Genomic DNA, 21,445 nt, shown 5'->3' with positions numbered 1-21,445 from the left:
CGCAGAGAGTGATGCTCTAAAAGGTACTCTTGATGATTGCCGCAAAAAAAAAAAAAGAAAAAAATAATATATATATATATATATACAAATCCGGAAAAGGTCGTGTCGTTTGCGTATGACCCATGTCACTTCTGGGGTGATGTAGATGAATTCTGAATTTTTTTTAAAAAAGAAGAGAATGGAAAATAGGGAAAGGGCAATTGTACGCAAACACCTATAATCCTTTAGGTTTCCCCCCCCCCCCCCAAAAAAAAAATACACATAACAATACAATTCAAAAATGATGAGTAGAAATGTTTTCAAATTTCAAGCTAGTACAGCTAGAAGGTTACTACTAGTAACACCTCGTCGTACATTCATCCAATCCTTCAACAGGTTTCAAGAAGAACAGTCAAAAGCCAAGACAAATGCCGAAGCGGAAAGTGATGCATCTACCAAGAAAAGAAGACCATTGAGCAGAGTTGCGATTGGTGGATCTAAAGAGTCTCAAAAAAACTATAGTGTTGGTGGCGGCCTTGAATTTGCCACATGGAAAGCAGTGGTATTGCTCATGCTTGTTGGTGGTGTGGGAACTTATTTTTTCCAAAATGAAAAAGCAAGATTACACCAGGCTCGTGAGATGGAGCAGAATCGTAAGATTGGTAAGCCTTTGATTGGAGGTGCGTTTACTTTGGAGGATACTAATGGCGAAAAATTCACGCAAGAGAATTTGATTGATCCAAATGAAAAAAGATTCTCTATACTTTACTTTGGATTCACGCATTGTCCAGATGTTTGTCCCGAGGAGTTGGATAAACTAGGCGAAATGTTGGATATCTTGCAAAAAAATAATGTTGAAATGCAACCTGTTTTCATTACATGTGACCCGGCAAGAGACAGCAAGGAAATGTTAGCTGCATACTTGAAAGATTTCCATGAAGGAATCATTGGACTCACGGGAACTTATGAACAAGTGAAAAATACATGTAAGAAATACCGGGTATACTTCCTGACGCCCGAACATGCTCCGGGACAGGATTACCTCGTGGACCACAGTATATTCTTTTACGTGCTTGATCCCGAAGGTAATTTTGTTGATGTTATTGGACGTGAAGCCAACGCCGCTGATAGTGCAGAGAAGATCACCCAGTGTGCACGAGCATATGTTCCAAAAGCCAAGAGAGAAGCACAACAAAATGGCTTTTTCTCATTTCTCTATAAATAGTTTAGCTTTCCAAAAAAAAACAAAAAAAAAAATATATAAAACCAAAATTCGAAAGAATCAAATCTCAATTTGATTACTGAATTTGAATGTAAATATGGAATGCGTCGTCTTGTAATATAGTTATGTGTTTATAGTTTGATTAAACTTTTTTCTCCATTGCGCCGTGAATATACAAGTATGATCTATAAGAGCATATGACTATTAATCTGTATTTAGTTTATTACTAATATAATCTCTTTTTTCTATTCACTACACATGAATACTTTGTAGTTGTTTTGACAAACTATAGACTAATCTCTATAGGAGTAACAGGATTCGAAAAAGCCAATCTCCAATTTCACAGTTTCAACAAATGTATCTTCACTCTTTTTTTTGTCGTCAGTTGATTTGGTATTATCTACAACCTCTTTTTCCAAAAACTCGACCCACTCAGTAAAAGCCTTTCCGGTATGCAAATTGATCCATTCTTGGTATTTGTATGGCAAGTTTGATTTGGACTTTTCCTTTGCTAGTTCCGAGGTTGCCCAATCCAAGTAAATCTTTTCCATCACGTACAAGAAGGTGGCAATCTGAACATAATCGTAATTGTAGATTGCACGTTTCATGAAATCCAAATACTCTTGCACTTCAGGCAAAACCAATCCATTGCTTTTCAACTTGGCAACTTGCGACAAGTCCTCGTGCTCTAGCTCCTCCAATGTCTTTGTAAAATACAAATTTTCATCATTTGCAAAGAACCCAATTTGTCTAGCCAAGCGTACTCGGGATTCCGGGTTGGGACACATGGCTAGGGCCTTGCCCATAACACTCAATCCCAAATTGAAGAATTTCAAGTCCTGGTTTAAATATGTAAATAAGACATGGTTTGGAAGTGTACCCTTGCAGAGCTCAGTAGTCAATGGGTGAGTTACTGATTTGTTGTACAAGTCACTATGTTTGGTAATGAAAAACGACATTTTGGAATCGAAGCTGAGAATTGTAAACCAATGTTAATGCTGCAAGAGGATTGACACTTGGGAAAAGATCAAAAGGAAACTGGCAATAAAAAGGGGGAGAAAGTGAATAACAATCAACAAGGAGAATAGGTGAAGAATTTAATTCGAATTCAAAAAAAGTAAAGAAAAAAATAAAAATTGAAAAAAAAATTTACTAAATACGGATTGTCACCCTGTGAATGGACTTTAAAGTTCCAAGCTTTGAAAGGTGTTTATGCTGTAAACATTCCCTCTCCAATCTATTCTTGTCAAAAGCTTTCTTTTTTCTTTTACTAACATTTTTGAGGTAGTTGATCCCTAAAAGTGAATGGAAAAAAAAAACAAAACAAAAAAATTTATGCAAATATGTTGCTTACATAAATATAAAAGTATATACATATACTTTTATGTATTAAACTAGCCGCGCAGTTATGCGCTTAGAAGTTTTATGCATAAAGAAAACCTTTTTTTCAATTTCAATAGTTTAATAACAATATCCATAATCCCTCCTCAACTCCTTCTTTTTTAAAGAAAAAAAAAAATTTTGTACTTTAAATAGCCATGAACTTTTCCAATTGAAAACATGTTTGGTTTATTTATTAACCATCAAACAAAGACCTGATAAACAAGGAAACAAAGAAGGAAACAAAGAAATAATGAAGGCACAGCAGGACAATCAGAGTATCAGGAAAGATCAAACAGACTTTGAATCAGTCGCCTCTACTGAACAACTGGAGTCACTAAGCTATCACAAGTTTTCAAAGTATATCAAATGGATATATCAACTTGATTCTCTTGGGATTGAAACCAGAGGTATTGAAAGGGTCTCGCCTGAGGAAAGGGAGGAATTTGCTAAATCAAAGTCTACAACAATACAACTTCTTGAAGTGGTTGGGCTTTGGTGGGCTGCATGTGGTGGCTTAACTTCAATGTCGTCGTTTTTCTTGCCGACGCTATTGTTTAGTTTGAACTTGAAGGATTCCTTAGTTTGTGGTTTGATTTCAATGAATATTGGATGCTTGGCTGCTGCATATTGCTCCACAATGGGTCCCAAGTCTGGTTGTAGACAAATGGTTACTGCACGGTTTATTTTTGGCGAATGGGGTGTTATCGTTGTTGCCGTGATTGCCATTGTTGGTGGTATTGGATGGTCAGTAGTGAACTGTGTGTTGGGCGGTCAAATCTTACTGGCCATGAACCACTCTATAAGCTTGAGTGTTGGTATTGTTGTTGTTGCGATAATAAGTTTGGTTGTTGCAGTGTTTGGTATCAAGTTTGTTTTGAGGTTTCAAACGTTATTATCAATTCCCATATTTGTGAGCACGATATTTTTCTACGTTGATGTATGCAAAAAGATTGGGTATGTTGGTCAAGCCAACAGTATGATTGATGATTTGGGAATTGATAAGTTGACATGGCAAGGTAATTGGTTATCTTTTTTCGCAATTGGATATTCGGTGACTGCCACCTGGGGAAGTTGTGCATCAGATTATTATATTCTTTTCCCTGAAAGCACTTCTTCGACAAGGGTGTTTTTCATTACGTTTCTTGGAATAGCTATTCCAACTACACTTGTTGCTATTCCAGCAACCATTTGTGGGACGATAGCATATTCCTATGGACCTTGGCTGGAAGCTTACAATCGAAACGGTGTTGGTGAATTGATTTTTGAGGCATTTGACCAGTCCAAGGCGCTTACTTCACTATTGTTTTTATCGTTGATTACAAACAATATTATGAATACGTATTCTGTGGCATTTGAGTTTCAATTGATTAACAAGTTTCTAGTGTTTGTCCCCAGGTGGGTTTGGGCAACACTTGTTTCTGTCATTTATATCGTGTTATCCCTTGTTGGTAAGGAGCATTTCTCGACAATCTTGAGTAATTTCTTGCCGATGTTGGGTTATTGGATTTCGATGTATATTGCTTTGTTGCTTGAGGAAAATTTATTCTTTAGATCAACGGTCACTGTTCGAAAGTTTCATGAACGGGAGTTTGAGGTTGGCTCTAGTTCTGACTCTGAATTTGGAGTAGGAGTGGATGGTGATTTTGGACAGAATCTGGGACAGAATCTAGGACAAAATGTGGCAAAAGATTATGGAAATGGATATGGTATAGATGCTTCTCGTGATAGCGACCAGGAGCTCAAAAATCTTTACAATTGGAAAAATTGGAATCGACCAAATGGTAGGACAATGGGTATTGCTGCCTGTATTGCTTTTTGTTGTGGTGTTGCGGGTGCTGTTGTCGGGATGAATCAAGTATATTATCGTGGTCCATTGGCTGCCAAAATTGGCGAGTATGGTGGAGATTTAGGAATGTTTTTGGCTTTTGGATTTACTGGTATTACTTACCCATGTGTGAGGTACCTTGAACTCAAGAGGTTTAAGAGATAGCCAAGTGGTGAATAAAGTAAGAGAAAGTAGTAGGCAAGCTGAAAGAGTGGATGAAATAGATAGACAGTTTTGTTCTTGTTTTTGTTCTTGTTTTTGTTTTTGTATTTGTTTTTTTGCATGTCTTGAAAAAACAAAGAGAGCGAGGGTGACAGAAGAGGTGGAAATTTAATTGATAAACAATACAAAAAGGATTACATATCTAATCTCTTTGGTTTATTAGCAAATTATCATTATTATATATATATATTTTTTTTAATTAGCATTTATTAGTTTGTTTGTTTGTTTCTTTCGGCATTTAATTTAATTCAATTTAAACTTGTTTTAATTTAAATTTGTTGATAGAAAAATAGTATCGAGGTTTTATTCAACTCTACTTTGCTTCAACAGCTCAGTGAATTCTTATCATTGACTAGTTGTCCTTGCCAGCTATAGTATTTGGACATGTCAACATGATGCTTTGCTCCATTCATTTCGTACATGGAGCAGCCATACATACTAGCATATGGTGGGGTATATAGATGTAAGCTGACACTTACTTCGTCCAGCGTGTTTGTGATTCTGTGCAAGCCAATATCATCACTAATGTAGCCAACTTCTTGTTTCACCATTTTCGTCTCCTTATTCAATTGTGGCTTGCCTTCGGGTGACAATTTATATAGAGACTCCGTGAGCTCGCCTTGAAGGATCTTCATACAGCAATGAGCATCGGCATGGTCATGGATGGCGCTTGATTTGTGTGGCGACCAAACGAGGATGAGCAAGTTGGCATTGCCGTTGATGTCAACAATACCATTACGAGAATAGTTTCTGCTGGGGTCATGTAATGCCAAATGTGCCCAATCCTGAGGGTCTGATTGGTACAGCTCCATGATTCTCCTAATCTTGTTGATGTCTATATCTGCCGATGTAAGTCCTTGTCCTTTAAGTTGTTCTCTGAGAGAGTCTATAAGTTGAGTGAATTTCGCATTGAAGATAGGTACGGGCGTTGATGGGTGTGTAGATGGAGCAACATGCGTTAGGGGAGTGACTGGGTTGACTTGTGTAACTGTGGTATTATTGTTGGGTAACTGTGGAGTCAATGAGTTGTTGAAATGGTGGGAGTTTAAAAGCATTATTAAGTTCTTATTTTCTGTATAGTTCTTGTTTAGTTGGAGGATAAGTGTTCAAAAAGACAAAAAAAAAATAAACGATAAGGGTAAGTAGGTATATGTATGTGTGTGTGAAAGAGTAGTTAGTTTGTGGATTGCAAAAAGGGTGCTTTGGTGATTGATGAAAAGATGTAGATTAGCAAAGACGAAAAAAGAAAAAATAAAAGTCTTTTGTAGATTTGTAAATACTTGAGGAAAATTCTTGCTCCTTATATATTATTCTTGTAGAAGTAACAGGTGGAGGGGAGAGCAAGGACGTCGTGACAAGTACAGGTTGTTATTATTGTTTTTTTTTTGGTTTTAAGTTATGAATAATGGTTCGTATCTGTGTGTGTGGAAACCAAATGATAAGATGTCTTTATTTGCTCATAGGAGATGTTAACATACATAAAGCACAAGAAAAAAATAAAATAAAAAAAATAGAAGATAAAAAAATTTTCTTTTTTTTTTTTTTTGCTGTTTTGGGAAGGGAGGGGGAGAGATTTGTGCAGCGTAAAGGAAGGAGCGGGATAATAGGGGCCGCTCGTTTTCCTCCTCCTTTCCATACAAAATTGTAAGAGAAAAAAAAAAACATAAACAACATTTAAAAAAAAAAAAACATTATACATTTGTCGGCTGTGTCGGCTATTGTAGCAAAGTACACTACCTCCGCCTAACAATATCCTAAGTGAGTAATTTTGCATTGTCCGTCTTTCTCTCTTATTATTGGCCAAAGTCAGAGAATAGCCGCTCTCACAGTAAAATTGGATACAACCTACAACAACAATAAACCAAAACAAAGTAATAATAATAATAATGACAAAAAAAAGAACCAGATACAAAGAAAAACTTGGCAAAGTTGACGATGAGACGCATTACAAACATTTTTGGAAACGAAATTGGTCATCAGATGTTTCTTCCTTTTTTTGCATTTACGTTTTCTGTCTTCTGATTTGTGGTGTTTGTAATTTATTTTCGATTTGGTTCAGTTCTGCTTCCTTTCAACTTTAAATCTTTTTACTACAAGTACTGAATGAGGCGTTGTATATACATTACAAGTGGTTGTACTGTTTTATGTAGATTACGTTGTTGTCATAGACCAACTATAAGTACTCTAACTATTAGAATTATGAAAAATAAAAGTAAAAAAAACCATGTGAATAAAAACTAATTTTTTGGCAATGTGGTGGTGAGGGAGGGCGGGGGAAGTTAGATTAAATTTGGATTTGGTTAGGTGCACTGGATAAATAATTGTTGTTAGACGATGTGAGAAAATAGATTAAGTCTATTATAAATCAGTGTTTGTTGATATTGTTTGTGTGGGGGAAAAGGGAGGGTTGTGCAAATGTAGTGGCTAAGAGATTGGCAGTAGGTTGAATGGCACAGAAGAGTCTCAAGTCAAATGGATGAGAAAAAAAGCATGTGCTAGTGCTAGTGCAAGTACAGTGGACACAAGATATCTTTGAGGCTCAAGATGACAGCTGGCAGATACGGTGTGTTGAGGAAAAAGAAGTTGGTCTTACTGTATAGGTGAAAACCCATAAAAAGAGAGAAGAATATGAAAGAGAGGTGCAGATACTATAACTTCTATAAGATTCCCAGTTGAAGTTCAAGTGTCTACAATGTTTACAAAAGAGACATCACAGACGTGTTTGACTTCTTCTACTACTACTACTTCTTCTTCTTCTTTCTCTCTGTTTGTACCAAACAAATGAATAGAAAAAAAAAAGAAAAAAGAAGTCAGAAATTATTGTCACGATACATCTATAGTGGTTATTCATTGCAGTATATTATTTCTTCCTCGCCAGATTGTAGTAGTACTAGCTGGTGGTGACTGTTATCGTAAATACGTAAATACAAATATCTACATATATATATATATATATGAGTGTGTGTGTGTGTTTAGACAGATAAATCCCGCAGATCCTATTTTGTAATTGGTGTTATAATTATCTGTTGGCACGCTAAGCCATTTGGCCATCGCTTTAATAGAAGGAAAGATTGATGATTGGTTGCATCAAGTTGGGGCTACAGATTGTTTTTTTTTTTTTTTTTTTATTTCTATTTTGGCGACGGCGGTTTATCTCCATCTGAAATTGCAGAGCCATGCGACGGAGCGGCTCTGTAACAATTCCCTTCTTTTTTTTCTCTCTTGTGCGTGTCTGTTTATGTGTCTGTTCCTTCCTTTTTTAACTCTAAACAGGGAAGAGATAAATGCCATATACTCAGAGAAAGTGTATGTGGGTGTGTATACATGAATTATTTCTTTTCTTATTTCTGTTCTAATTTTTGCTTCCGTGGAAAGCCGCTCCCACCATCCCTCTATCTTTCATTCATCTACTCTCTCCCATCTTTGCGTGCATAATTTTCATCTGTTCAAGAAAAGTCCCACAAACCCTCGGTCGACGTAACAAAAAAGTAGTAAGAATAACAAAAGTTGAAATTTCTTTTTTTTTTTTTTCTCTTTTCATGTTTTTTTTTCTTGGTCAATAGCAATTATAACATCTGTGACTCAAGCAGGAACAACTCCCCCTTCCCCCTTCCCCTCACGTCTCCTCACCCATGACCCTAATGACTTTAAATGACTTTTGATGACATTCAACGAACCTATATCCCAATTTCAGGGAGGGAAAAAGAAAAGAAAGAAAGCAGGGGGAAATATACATCATCTCCGCGGGAACGACGTAACGGTATTCTCTCTCTTTAAATTTCATTCTTTTCACCGGCTCCTGTATCATTTATAGCAAAATTTCATCTCTACAGCACAAGTACAAAAGAATCTAGAGCAATAGCCGTTGATATTCACTTCATTTATTGGTCTAAAAGTTAGTCATTGCCATTGCTAAATACACTAAGAATAATATATGTATTTTTAATAATCGATGGTGGGAGAAACAATAATAACTTTGAGAATAGGTTGAGAAAATAGTGACTTAAGCCTCTTTGGCTTGCTATTACTGCGCTATTGTTTCCACTATAACTTTTTTATCACTCACTAAATCTCACTATGTCTCTCCCTTTCCCCTTCCGTTTCCCTTTCTCTTTGTTAATATCTCTCGACGTACACGACCTTGAGGTATTTTCACTCGATGTGTCATCTCACCCACAGATACACACACAAAAACTCTTACTAGATTGTGTGAGGGAAAAAAAAAGAAAGAAAAAAAGAAAGAAAAAAAAGAAAGAAAAAAAAGAAAGAAAAAAAAGAAAAAAAGAAAAAAAAAAGAAAAAAAAATTTTCTGTTCACAACTTATGAAATTAAAGAGGGAGGGAGCCACATAAATAGGCAATCACATCATCACTCGTGATACTTTCCGCCACAGTTTTTTATTTTTCAATTGTCATTTGCTCTGTTTCTCCACACTCAAACGGCTCGGCAATACAACTCAACTCACACAGATAGAAGAATAAAAAAAAAAGAAAGAGAGAGAGAGAGAAAGATGAGGCAAGATATCGAGCAACAAGAACCCCAACTCCACGGCGATTCAGCCGCGGTGGTTTACTCTGAAGCTGAACTCGACAACTCAAGTGCTGATAAGAAAAAATCATTCACCACTATTCAACACCAAGAACAATCTTGTCCAGAAACTTGCTCACAAACTTGTCCACAGGACTCCTTGCATGACAAAAACAGCTCAAGCACTTTTCAAGAACAAACCAACCAACAATTTGAACCAGAAGTAGATCCAGACTTGGAACCAGAACTGGACTCATTTCAAGCATCTAATCGAATGGACTATGACTCAGCGCTAAACTCTATCATCTCAGCGCGCAATAATCAGAACCACCAAAACAACAACAACAACAACAACAGCAAATTCAATTCCTCAGATGATTCGGAAAAGACTTGCAACGAATCACCTGCTGTTTCGTTTTATGAACGGTTTATTGTGGGAGATGTGGTGAAGAACTTTTCACCTGCATACTTTGTCTCCGTTATGGGTACCGGTATATCTTCATCGCTCTTGTACCACTTTCCATTCCCAGCTCAATGGCTCATTGATATCTCATACATTATGTTTGCCATTTGCTGCCTCCTATTCATCTTTAACGTTGCCTTGTTCACCATGGCATGCATCTATTTCCCTGGCCGCTGGAGACTGTACCACGTAGACCCACAACACGCATCATTTATGGGTGCATTTAGCATGGGCTACATCACCATCGTCAACTACATTAGCATCCTCACCAAGGGCCACCACATGTATCTCGTTTGGACACTCTGGTGGATTGCGGTGTTTACGGCAATGTACACATCATTTATCATTGTCTATTTTGCATTTTTCTCAAAGTTAAACAAGGTGGAATTGGATGCAAAACTAAATGCCACTTTGCTCTTGCCCATTGTCGCAATCACTGTGGTTTCATCACTGGGCCACCAAATAGAATTGGACTTGTACAAGCAAAACGAAACCATTATAACCATGGTGGTTAGCTTTATGCTTTGGTGTCTCTCAATATCATTGGCATTTATGATTATGACATTGTATGTCGGAAGATTGATCATGCACAAGATCCCGCCAACAAACTTGATATTCACCAGTTTCTTACCTGTGGGTTTCCTCGGCCAGTCGAGTTACTCCATATACTTGTTTGGCATGCACTTGGACAAATACATCCCACAAGAATTACTCTTTGGCAAGATTCTCCTCTGCATCGGCGGCTTTTTCGCAACATTCCTACTTTCCTTTGGCTACTTTATGACATTTGTTGCCCTCGTTTCCATCTTTAGCAAAATATGGCCATTTGCCAGAACTCCAAACCCTAACCATACAAACAAATTGGGTTTGCTTAAACACAACAAGGGCTTTTGGGCAATGACTTTCCCTATGGGTACTATGTCATTGGGTAACTTGAACCTTGGTAAAGGTGCCGTTGGAAATCACCCGCTCAGAGCATTCACCTACATGAGCGCTATCTTTGCTGTGGCATGTATCTTGGTCACTACTGCTTGTCTCATTGGATGTGTTGTATACAGTGTTGGAAAAATTAGAGAAGAAGTAAAGTATTTTTGGAGTAAAAAGAGAAGAAACAATGAATGTTGTAAAGAAGATGGATGTATGGTATAAGGAAAAAAGTTTTGACATTACATTGATATACCATTGATGATGTAAGATGAAGGATTAAGGGCGCCCGGATGGGAGAGTAGTACTACAAATTAATGCATGACAAATAATACAAAAGAAACCCCCAAAAACAACAAAAGAAAAAAAAAAGAAAAAAGAAAAAGAAAAAGTAAAAAAAAAAAAGGGTTTGCTGATCTGATGAATAAAGGAAGAAAGTAAATAAAAGTTATAGAACATAGAGTAATGTTTGATGATAAGTATATTTGATTAAATTTTTCTTTTGACCATCCTACTAAACCGGAAAGGAGGAGGGGACTTTGTAGTAGTCTAATACAGAAGGAGACAAGTGTAAGAACCGGGAATATAATATATTGAGAGGATAGAAGTTGCATTTCAAACCTTTTTTCTCAAATTATATACAATTATCGATAAAATACTAGTTTTATTGACCACAATACGTCCAACACCATCTACTATGTAATATTAGTGAATGACCACTCTTCCGAATACCTTCATTTTAAAAGGTTGTGCCAGATGATTTACACCTTACATTTGAAAAACTTGTTTTACTCAGTATACAATTGTATACGAATGTACTTCTTACGAATGAGGTCAATTGTTATCCAAATATAATCAATGTTACTAGTGAGCTATCTACTGAAATACTTAGCTCACAACAGTTGTACATTAACGGAAAGTAACGTGGCTATGCGCCAATGCGTCTTGTTCAAATCAAAATGTGATAGACGCGAATCCACGAACAATTTTATTTACATTTTTTTTATTTTATTTATTTTTCTTCCTCTTCTTTGTTAGTTTTTTATTTCAAGTAGATATTCAAATTGATGGTTTTGACTAGCCTTTGATTTTTAAAACTAAATAAACATTCTTTCTTGGTATATAAAATGCAGGATGAAAAGTCTCAAGCTCAGAAACTAGTTGAGAGAAGTATCAATGATTCATGGTATAAACAAGGACCCTTTCGACCTTACAAAGTTATTAAACAGCAAAGACAACAACAACAACAACAACAACAACAACAACAACAGCAGCAACAACAGCAGCAGCAGCAGCAACAACAGCAACAGCAACAACAAAAATCATCAACACCTGTTCAAAACTCGCTTTCATTCACTAAAACAGACTATGCTGTACTCGTGACTCTTGCAATCATCGCAGTGTACACGCGACTACCATTTACACGTATACACCTGTACAATGAAAAGGAGTTAATCACCATGGATATCTTGAAAATGTATGATGAAGGTGAGTTCTTTTTGGATATTCATCCACCTTTAGGTCGATTGATTTACTACATGATTGCAAAATTAACAAGTTATCTTCAACTGGCGCAAGGAGAAAATCAAATTGGAATTGACATCCTTGATGAGTCGATTGTCTATTTGCGATTATTTTCCAGTTTGTGTGGTGCTGCATCGGTCGTATTCATCTACTTTATAATGAGAAAAAACTCAAACATATTAATCAGTTTATTTACCTCATTGGTTTTATTGCTTGAGAATTCCATCGTTGGAGTCAGCAGATCTGCCATGTTGGACTCAGTACTACTTTTAGGTCAATGTATGGTGATTTATTCTTTACGTTCGTTTTTACGTGCCCAATTTTATTCATCTGCATGGTGGAAATCTGGATGTTTGACTGGTGTTGCATTGGGTTGGACTATATCGACTAAACTAAATGGATGGTTGACTTTAATATGGGCTCTGATGGTTGTGGCTCATGAATTGTGGGAAATATTGGGCGACTTGACAATAACCACTACACAGTGGTTTATACATGTATTTTGGAGAATAGTGCAAATAATGGTGATACCACTTAGTCTTTACACTTTGACTTTTTGGCTCCATTTTGAGATGATCCCTAAGGATGGTCCACAAAGTGGGTTCGTGTCACCGCACTTTCGGTCATCACTCAAAAACTATCGATCTGATCCTGTTGAGGTGCTTTATGGAAGCACAATAACGCTCAAACATAATCAACTTGAACAATATTTGCACTCGCACGAAGAAACTTACCCTACAGGCTCACAACTCCAACAAGTAACACTTTACGATTTTGCAAATGACGAAAACAACGAATGGGTAGTGGAAACGCCGCACAAATACTATGACGATAAACTTATGAAACGTGTGCGGCCAGTGAAAGACGGTGATGTTATAAGATTATACCACAAGAAAACAGGCCATTATCTTCAAATCAATGATTTTCGTCCACCAATATCCGATGCTCACGATTACGCATACGAAGTAAGCACAAATGCTACACGTGGCTTAATGGGCGATGATGCATATGACTTCAAAGTCAGAATCATTGCCAGGAAATCACATGCCGTGAATAATTTACCTTTGATCAAGGTTCGAGCCACAGAAACTGTTTTCCAACTAATCTCTAAAGGTCAAAAGTGCTTATTGCTCGGACATGATGTCAAATTACCTGACTGGGGATACGGTCAAAATGAAGTTGTGTGTATCAAGGAACCAACGATTCCAAACTCGTTATGGTACATTGAGAACAATGAGCATCCAATGCTTACTCAAATGGGCGATGTTATCAAGAAAGTTGATTTTAGTAGACAGCTCAATGTAGTGGAGAAAATTGGGCAGGTGTTGAAAGCTGCCTTGAGATTTCAAAATGGGTTTACTGTATATGAAGCATACAATGACAATGCAGCATACAAGAAACCTACTATAACAACAAACCCCGCACTTTGGCCACTTGCCCCAAAGGCAAATGGAAAGGTCATAGAAGCAGAAATTGAAGATGATCCTCACGGACACAAGGAGTCAGGTCAAATAAGCAACATCTGGGGTAATACCACGATACATTGCATAACCACCATTGTCATGATATATACCATTATCAAATCTGTGTTTTATATTATCAGAATAGTAAATCCGTATGCAGACAATTACGTGGATGCACCAGAGACTGAGAGTTTCTACACTACCGCCATGATATACCAACTTGGATGGATGATTCATTATTTCCCATTTTTCAAAATCGATGTATCATTGCACTCGTATAACTATATTCCAGCACTAGTATTTCTGATTTTGAATCTTGCAGAATGGATAAGATATCAGAATAAGTATGTGGGTGTTTTATTGATGGCTGGAATTTTGGGTGGTGTAATTTTACTGTTTTTCATAAACTAGCTGGAGCAAAATACTTTAATAGAATTAGATACTGTTTAAGTAAGTATACATTATAGATTAGACAAACACCAATAGATAAAAGGATAAAACCCACCAATAAAAGTCAAAATTCAAAAACGGAGAAGAAAAGAAAAGAAAAGAAAGAAAACAAATAAGCAAGCTCTCTTTTTTTTTTCCGATTCCGTTTGTTTTTCCATTTTCCTTTCAAATTTTTCGCTTTTAAATCTCACCGCATGTTGCTGGCTAGTTCAACAATTAGGTCATCGACATTTTTTATCAACTCGTCCTTCTCTTTAATCTTCAATAGTCTTTTTTGCTCAACCTCTTTCAATTCATTATATAATTCACCAATTTGTTTCAATTGATCCTCGCTGCTTACTCCAATACCGGGTAGACTATCTATTAGTATCGAAATCTGGCGACTCTTGAGTACGATATCTGTGGAAAGCTCTTCGATTGCGGTATTAAATTCGTTTTCATTATCCTCCAGTGAAACTTGAGTCGCAGCTTGACTTTTTGCTTGTGCTGCGTCTTGTTCCTTTTCCTTACCATTTTCCTGTTGCTGCGCAGGCGGCAGTTGTTGATCCTGGGGCAGCTGCTGACCAGCTTGTCCCGGTTGTCCTGGTAGTCCTTGTGGAGGAAGTGCCTTTGCTGCTCTATTGGAGACAGATGTTGGATCATCATCGAGTAATGCAGGCGGCGCATGTACATTTATATAATTGACCGTAGCTGTGAATTGGTCAATAAGTTGATCTAAACATATTTGTAACTGTGTAAGCCTATCGGACATCTTCTGTATAGACTCCGAAAAAAAAAATCAATGAACAAATAAATAAATAAGATGAAAGCAAGAAAAGAAAACAAAAAATAAAAAAAAACAAAAAATAAAAAAAAACAAAAAAAATAAAAGATTGTTAGTGTCAGGAAAACAAGTCTTGTTGTTTTTTTCTTAGCTTGTTGATATGCTTGCTTTGTTTTGATGGTTAATGTTATGGTGGTACTTAGAGGTGACGATGTGTTTTGGATATGTTCTGAATTTCCAATCGGTATATAATGTCGTGTTTATTTTAGAGTTGAGACAAACCAATTCACGACTTTGTCATTTTTCTATGTAAAGAGAAAGTTACACAAGATCAGTTTTCAAGGGAAAGTTGGAGACAAGTTTCCACTATCAACTGATTGACAGATAAATACAGCTCAAGATAAGGATAATAAACCAAGACAGAAGAGAAAAAGATAGGGTATACATATTTCAATCACACTTTTAAACCAAGCAATATTTGTACTATTGGTGTCTCGATGAATATAAACTACTAAACATCAGTTGTTGTTATTATTGTTCTTTTTTTTTCTTTTTTTTTTTTGTTTCTTGTTTTTTCTTTTGATACTCAAGATACATAAAACCGCTTCAAAAAATCATTATTGACTTAAACGCATTAACTTTTTTATCATTTTGACCCTTACTCATTACTCCTTTTTTTTTTTTTGCTCTGCCGCCACATACTGGTATTACTGGTTACGTCGTTATTCTTGCCAAATAGGAGTCAGAGCCCATTTTTATAGCAAAGATCTAGTATCTACACTTTATCTATTCGACTGGTTGGAAGGTTTTCGAATATATACACACACGCATATATATATATACCTCCAAAATACTTTACCTATCAGTTATAGTATAAAGCCACAGTTTGCCATCAACTTACACGCTGTTCAAATTCAAAATTATACTACTTAACAAAAAACATCTTTAAAACACTCAGTCGATTCTTGAAGAATCGTGTTTGATCTTAGTTACCTTTTTGACCTTTTTTAGTTTCTAATCTATCGAAACCAAGGCAAAGGAAACATTTACATACAGATAGGATTATGTCACTGGCTCATCCACAGAACCCGCCTCCACCACCAATACCGCAGTCCCCAGTTTGGGAAAATGATTATGACACTTCCACTTGTCGCCTTTGTCACAAAACATTCAATCTATGGTGTAGGCGGCACCACTGTCGACGTTGCGGTAAGGTTGTTTGTGCAGATTGCTCATCACAATTCATATACTATACGCCATTGGTGGCACCTCCGCCAACGGCTTCTTCCTTTTCCACGTCTTCACCATTTTCCTCACTGGCTTCACCACAAACGATGATGAGCAAAAACAGAACTTGCGACAAATGCGCTGACACAATGCTCAAACAAAGTCGAACAAGAGAGATCACGAGTCAGCTACCTTCGTCTTCGTCAACGTCGTCGTTGCGGAGAGATAACATAAGCGATGCGAATCTATGTCCCGTGTGCGGCATCAATCTTTTGAAAGAGTTTATCACACTTCGAAGCCCACATAACCACGATGTGATTCCACAAGACGAGTTTGAAAAGTATAAAGAAGACCATATAAATGATTGTTTGAACAAGTTTGATCTCACTGCGCAGCAGGCAAATAATAAGAAAATGTTGGTGTATATCTTGGCACCCATCCCAAAGCCGCAATACGAAATCATTCCGCGGATGGTGGATAGTGTGCTGCCTGAGATGATGACCTCAAATACTACCGAGAAAGAAGAGTATGAAGAATGCATGATATGTCTTGAAGAATTGAAACCCGGTGATAAAGTGGGGAGATTGGAATGTCTATGTGTTTTCCATTACAAGTGCATCAAGGACTGGTTTAACAAAAAAGGATATGGCGAGTGTCCAGTACATTTCCTACATAAATAATATGGAAATCTCAGAGACATTGTTGGGTCATCATGTTTTTTTAGACCAAGAAATTGCTTGACTGAGAATTGTTTGGAAAGTAAAAAATGTAAAAAGCAAAAAAAAAAAGCAAAAAACAAGAAAGAAAGAAAAAAAATTAAAAAAATTAAAAAAATGAATATGAAAAAGAGTTTCTAGTTTTAGTTCGTACCTTTTTTAAGTCTAATTTTCTTTTCAATGGAAGTTTAATATATAATGAGATTTTATACTTCAACGTCACTATACAAATCACTATCATTTTCATAGTCCTCTGCTTTCAACTCTGGCATATCCTCGTCTGCATTTTCTTCTTCCTCTTCTTCTCCCTCTTCTTCTTCTTCTTCTTCTCCGTTAGCTTCTCCTTTAACCTCGTCATCATCAGCAAATCTTGCTTTCTTTGCCTTTTTAGCCTTTTTGGCATCCAATTTCGCTTGTACGGCAGCCTGTTGTTTGCTTCTTCTTTCTGCTTTCAACTTCTCCTTTTGTCTATGCTTAGCATCCAACTCATCCATATCACGTTGTGTTTTTGTCACTGCTGCATGGTAAAGAGTCTTGGAAGAACCAACCAATCCTTCTTCAATCTTCATCAAGCTCATGTTGATACGCGGTCCAAGCTCAATCAACTTGATTGCCCTCTTTTTTCTCTCGGTGGTGACTGAGTTAGTTCCGGTTTCTTCTGGTTTTTTTGCATCTTTCTTGACCAATTCTTCGTGTTGCACCTCGACAACTGCATCATCTTCAACCTCACTGTCCGATGTCAATCCACCAACGGCATATGGGTCCAAGATCAAATCCGATACATCCTGAGCGTTTGTCATTTTGGGCAATTTCTTTTTCAAATTATGATGAGATTGAATTAATTTCTTAACATTTCTGCTTTCCTCAACTAATTTAGTGTTGATTGCATAATGCCTAAGTTCAATTTCTCCAGTTTTCTTATCCTTAGTAATCAACAAGACTCTTTTGATTGTATTCACCTTAGTGATTTGCGGCTGGATTGGTGGAAACATGTTTTGAAACATTGTGATGAGCAATTTCTCGTGTGACTCAGCTTCGTTCACTGCAGTAAAACCATTAAGCACCAACAACGGAGGCTGGTGAAACTCCAAGCTATCCTTACCAACGGATTTGGGATGCTTAAGGATTCTTCGTACATCTTTGCAAAGAGAATACGTATTGACACGAAATTGTAATGTTGGACCACGAGGTAATTTACCCATTCGCAACGTGATATTTCCCGTGGCAGATTGATTGAATATAAAGATATCAGAAACACCCAAGGGTCCACACATGACAATGAAATCTTTGAGTTTATTGGATTTTCGTTCACGCAAGTTGATTGCAGTGTATGGCTGCATGGTATTACGGAAATCATTAACCAATTGCGATAATGAGTGGTTTTTCAAAGCTGCTCCGAGATGGAGCACCATAGATTTGGGGATCTTGGAAAGATCCTCTTCCGAAACTTTTTTATGAGTTCTTCTTTTTGTTCTTCTTTTAGCCATCCTGTTTGATGTGGGTGGTGGTGTTGGTGGTGTTAGTGGTGTTAGTGGTGTTAGTGATGTTAGTGGTGTTACTTGTGGTGATGATAATAGTTGAGTTTTGTTAAATATTGGTAATGTAAATGCGAGAGAATGTGTTACTGTCTACTTTGCGCGATGAGGAAAAACCACTAATCCATCTCACAAAATTAAGATATTTTGGCGTCGTACGAACCCTCATCACCAAAAAATTTAGTAAATCAAAAGAGGGAACAAACTACTGAAAGCTTCAACTTTGATTTACATTGAATTACATTGGACTACACCAAAATAAACCAAAAACACAACGTTAACATAATCTATATTTTAGCTGCTCTCGTATAAAAGGCTATCACAGGATTTATCTTTTTTTTTTTTGCTCAAGTACAACTACACTTTGCTAATTTACCAAAGTTTATATATTTGTTTGTTTGTTTATTTGTTCCTTCCCTTATCATTTCATCCTAATAATCATGTCTTCAAAAGGAATTCAAAAGAAAACCAAAGCCGTTGATGCGACAAAGAAACTTGCCGAAAAGATCAAGAAGCAAGCATTGAAACAAAAAGCATTAGCCTCGGCTTCTTCAGCTGCCTCTACAAAGGAGTCTTTACCTGTTTCTGAAACCATCAGCATTTCTACAAGTGAGACACCCGTCTCAGATGTGTCAGAATTATCGAATAAAGAGGATCTTTCTACTAAAAAAGATCAATCTTCAGCATCATCATCATCATCAACATCATCGTCGTCATCACCACCGTCTGTCCAATCTTTTACAGAGTTTGATCTTGTGCCAGAGCTTTTGGAATCCATCCAATCTCTTAAATATACTCAACCCACCCCAATTCAAGCAGCGGCCATTCCTCATGCACTTCAGGGAAAAGACATTGTTGGTATTGCCGAGACAGGGTCTGGTAAAACTGCCGCTTTTGCCATTCCTATACTTCAAACATTGTATACTGCTGCCCAGCCATATTATGCATTGGTTTTGGCTCCTACAAGAGAATTGGCATTTCAAATCAAGGAGACATTTGACGCCTTGGGTTCATCGATGGGTTTAAGAAGTGTTTGTATTATTGGTGGTATGAGCATGATGGAACAAGCAAGGGATTTGATGAGAAAACCACATGTAATCATTGCCACTCCCGGTAGATTGATCGATCATTTGGAGCATACAAAGGGGTTCTCGTTGAAGAAATTGCAATATCTAGTCATGGATGAGGTTGATCGAATGATTGACCTTGATTATGCTAAGGCTATTGATCAGATTTTGAAACAGATTCCTAGTCACCAGAGGATCACTTATTTATATACTGCAACAATGTCGCGAGAAATTGAGAAATTTAAGCGAAGCTTGAATAGCCCCGTACAAGTGGAAATTGTTAAGCTGGAAAAAGTTCCTGATAAATTGAAACAGACAATGTGCTTAACCAGTCCCAATACCAAAGACACGAGACTTATCCAGATTGTGAATCTGGATTCAATGAAGCGTGTGATTATATTCACAAGAACTGTGGTGCATACACGAAGATGTTGTTTAATGTTGCTCAACTTGGGCTTTAAATGTGTTGAGTTACATGGTCAAATGCCACAGAGTCGTCGATTAGGTGCGATAAACAAATTTAAAGCAGGAACTCCGATTTTGGTGGCAACGGATGTTGCAGCAAGAGGATTAGATATTCCTGCTGTTGATCTTGTGATTAATTACGATATTCCTGACCCAACACTGTACATCCATCGAGTTGGAAGAACAGCAAGAGCAGGTAAAGCAGGTAAGGCTATTTCATTGGTGACACAATATGATCTAGAGTCCTACTTGAGGATTGAGAATACTTTAGGTACGAAATTACCCAAGGAGGATCTTCCCTTGGATGAAATGCAAGGCTTGCAAGTATCGGTTGACCGTGCGCTTTCCAAAGCTATACAAATGCTCAGGAATGAGGAAAACGATAATAAACTGAGGCATAGAGGAAGAAGCAACAACAAATAAGGAAAAGGGGAACCTGTTTCCTTTCTTGTTTTTTTCTCTTTTGTTCTTTTGGTACTTCTCTAACTCAGTTCTTTTATAATTGATTTATTTATTTATACATTTACTTTTGTTTAAAAAAAAAAAAAGTTCCGAGTTATTTGGTATTAAATTCATGCATATAAAGAAATTCAAAACTGTTTCGTAACAACAACAAACACCACCGCCCCCGCCTCCCGTGTAGACTTTTAATTCTCTAACTCAAGTTGAGTGATTAGTCGTTGAATGCTTTTTTGCAAATTAATAATTTCCACTGCCTGCAGTAATGCCTCCTTGAAGTGGGATTGACTTTTTCGAAGTGTTGCTGGAGGAATAGCTCCAAATTGCTTGATAGGATCTCGAAACAAAACTGTACTTGCTTCTTCATTCTTGTCGTCATAACTTACATCAGTTTTCTCATTCACTTCTTCTGGAACATCTTTCAAAACACCTTGTTCTACTTCTTTTGTCTGCACGTTTTTCCGTTTTCGGTTTTTAACTTGCTGTTTGATATCATCTCCAGCAACAATATCATGATCAACATCGTGATCGCCATCAGCATCATACTGCTCATGTTCATTTCCATTCATATTCCTCTCCTTTAGTTTATCTACTATTGTCAATAACGGTTCTCCATTCGCCTCTTTTTGTGCTTCAGCAATAGTGCATGCCAGACAGGGTCTTAGATCATACGCATCCTTTCCGATTTTAATCCTTTCACTAGTCTGAAAATTGGCACGTGCAAGATCTTGAAACCCAGAAATAAATGATTGACGGTATGAATTGGTTAACAATTGATAATTGTGTAGTTTCTCAAGAAGCTCAATTGTTTTTTCGTCTGATGCCATTGAATGCAAGTACTAGTAAATTGTTGGTTGTTGCAAAGAGTTGTTTTGTAAAACCTTAAATTGTATGTATTGATTCTCAAGTCTCAGTTCAAAAGATACAACTTTATATAACTCCTTGGTTGATGAAGAAGAAATCCAAAAAAAAAAAAAAAAATATTAATAAAAATAATAAAAAAAGTAAAAATAAATAGAATTAAAATGAAGAGAGAAAAAAAAGCCCCATAAACGTTGTTGAAAATACACCCCTTTATTTCCCCCCCCCCCCCTCATGTTAGACTCCCCTCTTTACATCGAGAAAAAAAAGAACGCTTCTTACGACTAAATTGAAAAGAGCTTTAGGAAAAAGAAATGAAATAAAATGAAATGAAAAGGGTAAAAAAAAAAAAAGGCAAGGCAAAAGCGTA

The 21,445-nt window shown here is 36.8% G+C and overlaps 11 protein-coding genes across 11 annotated transcripts; 6 read left to right on the top strand and 5 right to left on the bottom strand. All coding sequences in view use genetic code 12, as the record gives it.

Annotated features, from left to right (window-relative positions):
* Window positions 1-280: 280 nt before the first annotated feature.
* Window positions 281-1,204, top strand: SCO1 (Cu-binding protein; the record flags this gene model as incomplete). The annotated part of the gene is made up of 1 exon (XM_001523468.1): window positions 281-1,204. One exon carries the CDS (start codon window positions 281-283, stop codon window positions 1,202-1,204), a length of 924 nt encoding a protein of 307 aa, XP_001523518.2.
* Window positions 1,205-1,494: 290 nt separating this feature from the next.
* Window positions 1,495-2,160, bottom strand: PVL30_002458 (uncharacterized protein; the record flags this gene model as incomplete). The annotated part of the gene is made up of 1 exon (XM_001523467.1): window positions 1,495-2,160. One exon carries the CDS (start codon window positions 2,158-2,160, stop codon window positions 1,495-1,497), a length of 666 nt encoding a protein of 221 aa, XP_001523517.1.
* A 674-nt stretch (window positions 2,161-2,834) lies between these two features.
* PVL30_002457 (uncharacterized protein) lies at window positions 2,835-4,574 on the top strand (the record flags this gene model as incomplete). Its single annotated transcript, XM_001523466.1, has 1 exon — window positions 2,835-4,574. The coding sequence occupies one exon, from the start codon at window positions 2,835-2,837 to the stop codon at window positions 4,572-4,574; it is 1,740 nt and encodes a 579-aa protein (XP_001523516.2).
* A 380-nt stretch (window positions 4,575-4,954) lies between these two features.
* CDG1 (cysteine dioxygenase) lies at window positions 4,955-5,686 on the bottom strand (the record flags this gene model as incomplete). Its single annotated transcript, XM_001523465.1, has 1 exon — window positions 4,955-5,686. The coding sequence occupies one exon, from the start codon at window positions 5,684-5,686 to the stop codon at window positions 4,955-4,957; it is 732 nt and encodes a 243-aa protein (XP_001523515.2).
* Window positions 5,687-9,141: 3,455 nt separating this feature from the next.
* SSU1 (Plasma membrane sulfite pump involved in sulfite metabolism) lies at window positions 9,142-10,770 on the top strand (the record flags this gene model as incomplete). Its single annotated transcript, XM_001523464.1, has 1 exon — window positions 9,142-10,770. One exon carries the CDS (start codon window positions 9,142-9,144, stop codon window positions 10,768-10,770), a length of 1,629 nt encoding a protein of 542 aa, XP_001523514.2.
* A 633-nt stretch (window positions 10,771-11,403) lies between these two features.
* Window positions 11,404-13,943, top strand: PVL30_002454 (uncharacterized protein; the record flags this gene model as incomplete). Its single annotated transcript, XM_001523463.2, has 2 exons — window positions 11,404-11,412; window positions 11,679-13,943. 2 exons carry the CDS (start codon window positions 11,404-11,406, stop codon window positions 13,941-13,943), a joined length of 2,274 nt encoding a protein of 757 aa, XP_001523513.2.
* A 226-nt stretch (window positions 13,944-14,169) lies between these two features.
* On the bottom strand, window positions 14,170-14,733 carry SRB7 (RNA polymerase II mediator complex subunit; the record flags this gene model as incomplete). Its single annotated transcript, XM_001523462.1, has 1 exon — window positions 14,170-14,733. One exon carries the CDS (start codon window positions 14,731-14,733, stop codon window positions 14,170-14,172), a length of 564 nt encoding a protein of 187 aa, XP_001523512.2.
* A 1,076-nt stretch (window positions 14,734-15,809) lies between these two features.
* PVL30_002452 (uncharacterized protein) lies at window positions 15,810-16,652 on the top strand (the record flags this gene model as incomplete). The annotated part of the gene is made up of 1 exon (XM_001523461.1): window positions 15,810-16,652. The coding sequence occupies one exon, from the start codon at window positions 15,810-15,812 to the stop codon at window positions 16,650-16,652; it is 843 nt and encodes a 280-aa protein (XP_001523511.2).
* A 242-nt stretch (window positions 16,653-16,894) lies between these two features.
* Window positions 16,895-18,175, bottom strand: SSF1 (rRNA-binding ribosome biosynthesis protein; the record flags this gene model as incomplete). Its single annotated transcript, XM_001523460.1, has 1 exon — window positions 16,895-18,175. The coding sequence occupies one exon, from the start codon at window positions 18,173-18,175 to the stop codon at window positions 16,895-16,897; it is 1,281 nt and encodes a 426-aa protein (XP_001523510.1).
* A 488-nt stretch (window positions 18,176-18,663) lies between these two features.
* On the top strand, window positions 18,664-20,178 carry RRP3 (ribosomal RNA processing protein; the record flags this gene model as incomplete). The annotated part of the gene is made up of 1 exon (XM_001523459.1): window positions 18,664-20,178. One exon carries the CDS (start codon window positions 18,664-18,666, stop codon window positions 20,176-20,178), a length of 1,515 nt encoding a protein of 504 aa, XP_001523509.2.
* A 224-nt stretch (window positions 20,179-20,402) lies between these two features.
* Window positions 20,403-21,041, bottom strand: PVL30_002449 (uncharacterized protein; the record flags this gene model as incomplete). The annotated part of the gene is made up of 1 exon (XM_001523458.1): window positions 20,403-21,041. One exon carries the CDS (start codon window positions 21,039-21,041, stop codon window positions 20,403-20,405), a length of 639 nt encoding a protein of 212 aa, XP_001523508.2.
* Window positions 21,042-21,445: the final 404 nt, after the last annotated feature.

The sequence above is a fragment of the Lodderomyces elongisporus genome, chromosome 3 (genome assembly GCF_030384665.1).
Source record: "Lodderomyces elongisporus chromosome 3, complete sequence".
NCBI lineage: Eukaryota > Fungi > Ascomycota > Pichiomycetes > Serinales > Debaryomycetaceae > Lodderomyces > Lodderomyces elongisporus.
The sequence above is the reverse complement of the archived record's forward strand: the minus strand, read 5'-3'. Positions and strand labels throughout refer to the sequence as shown.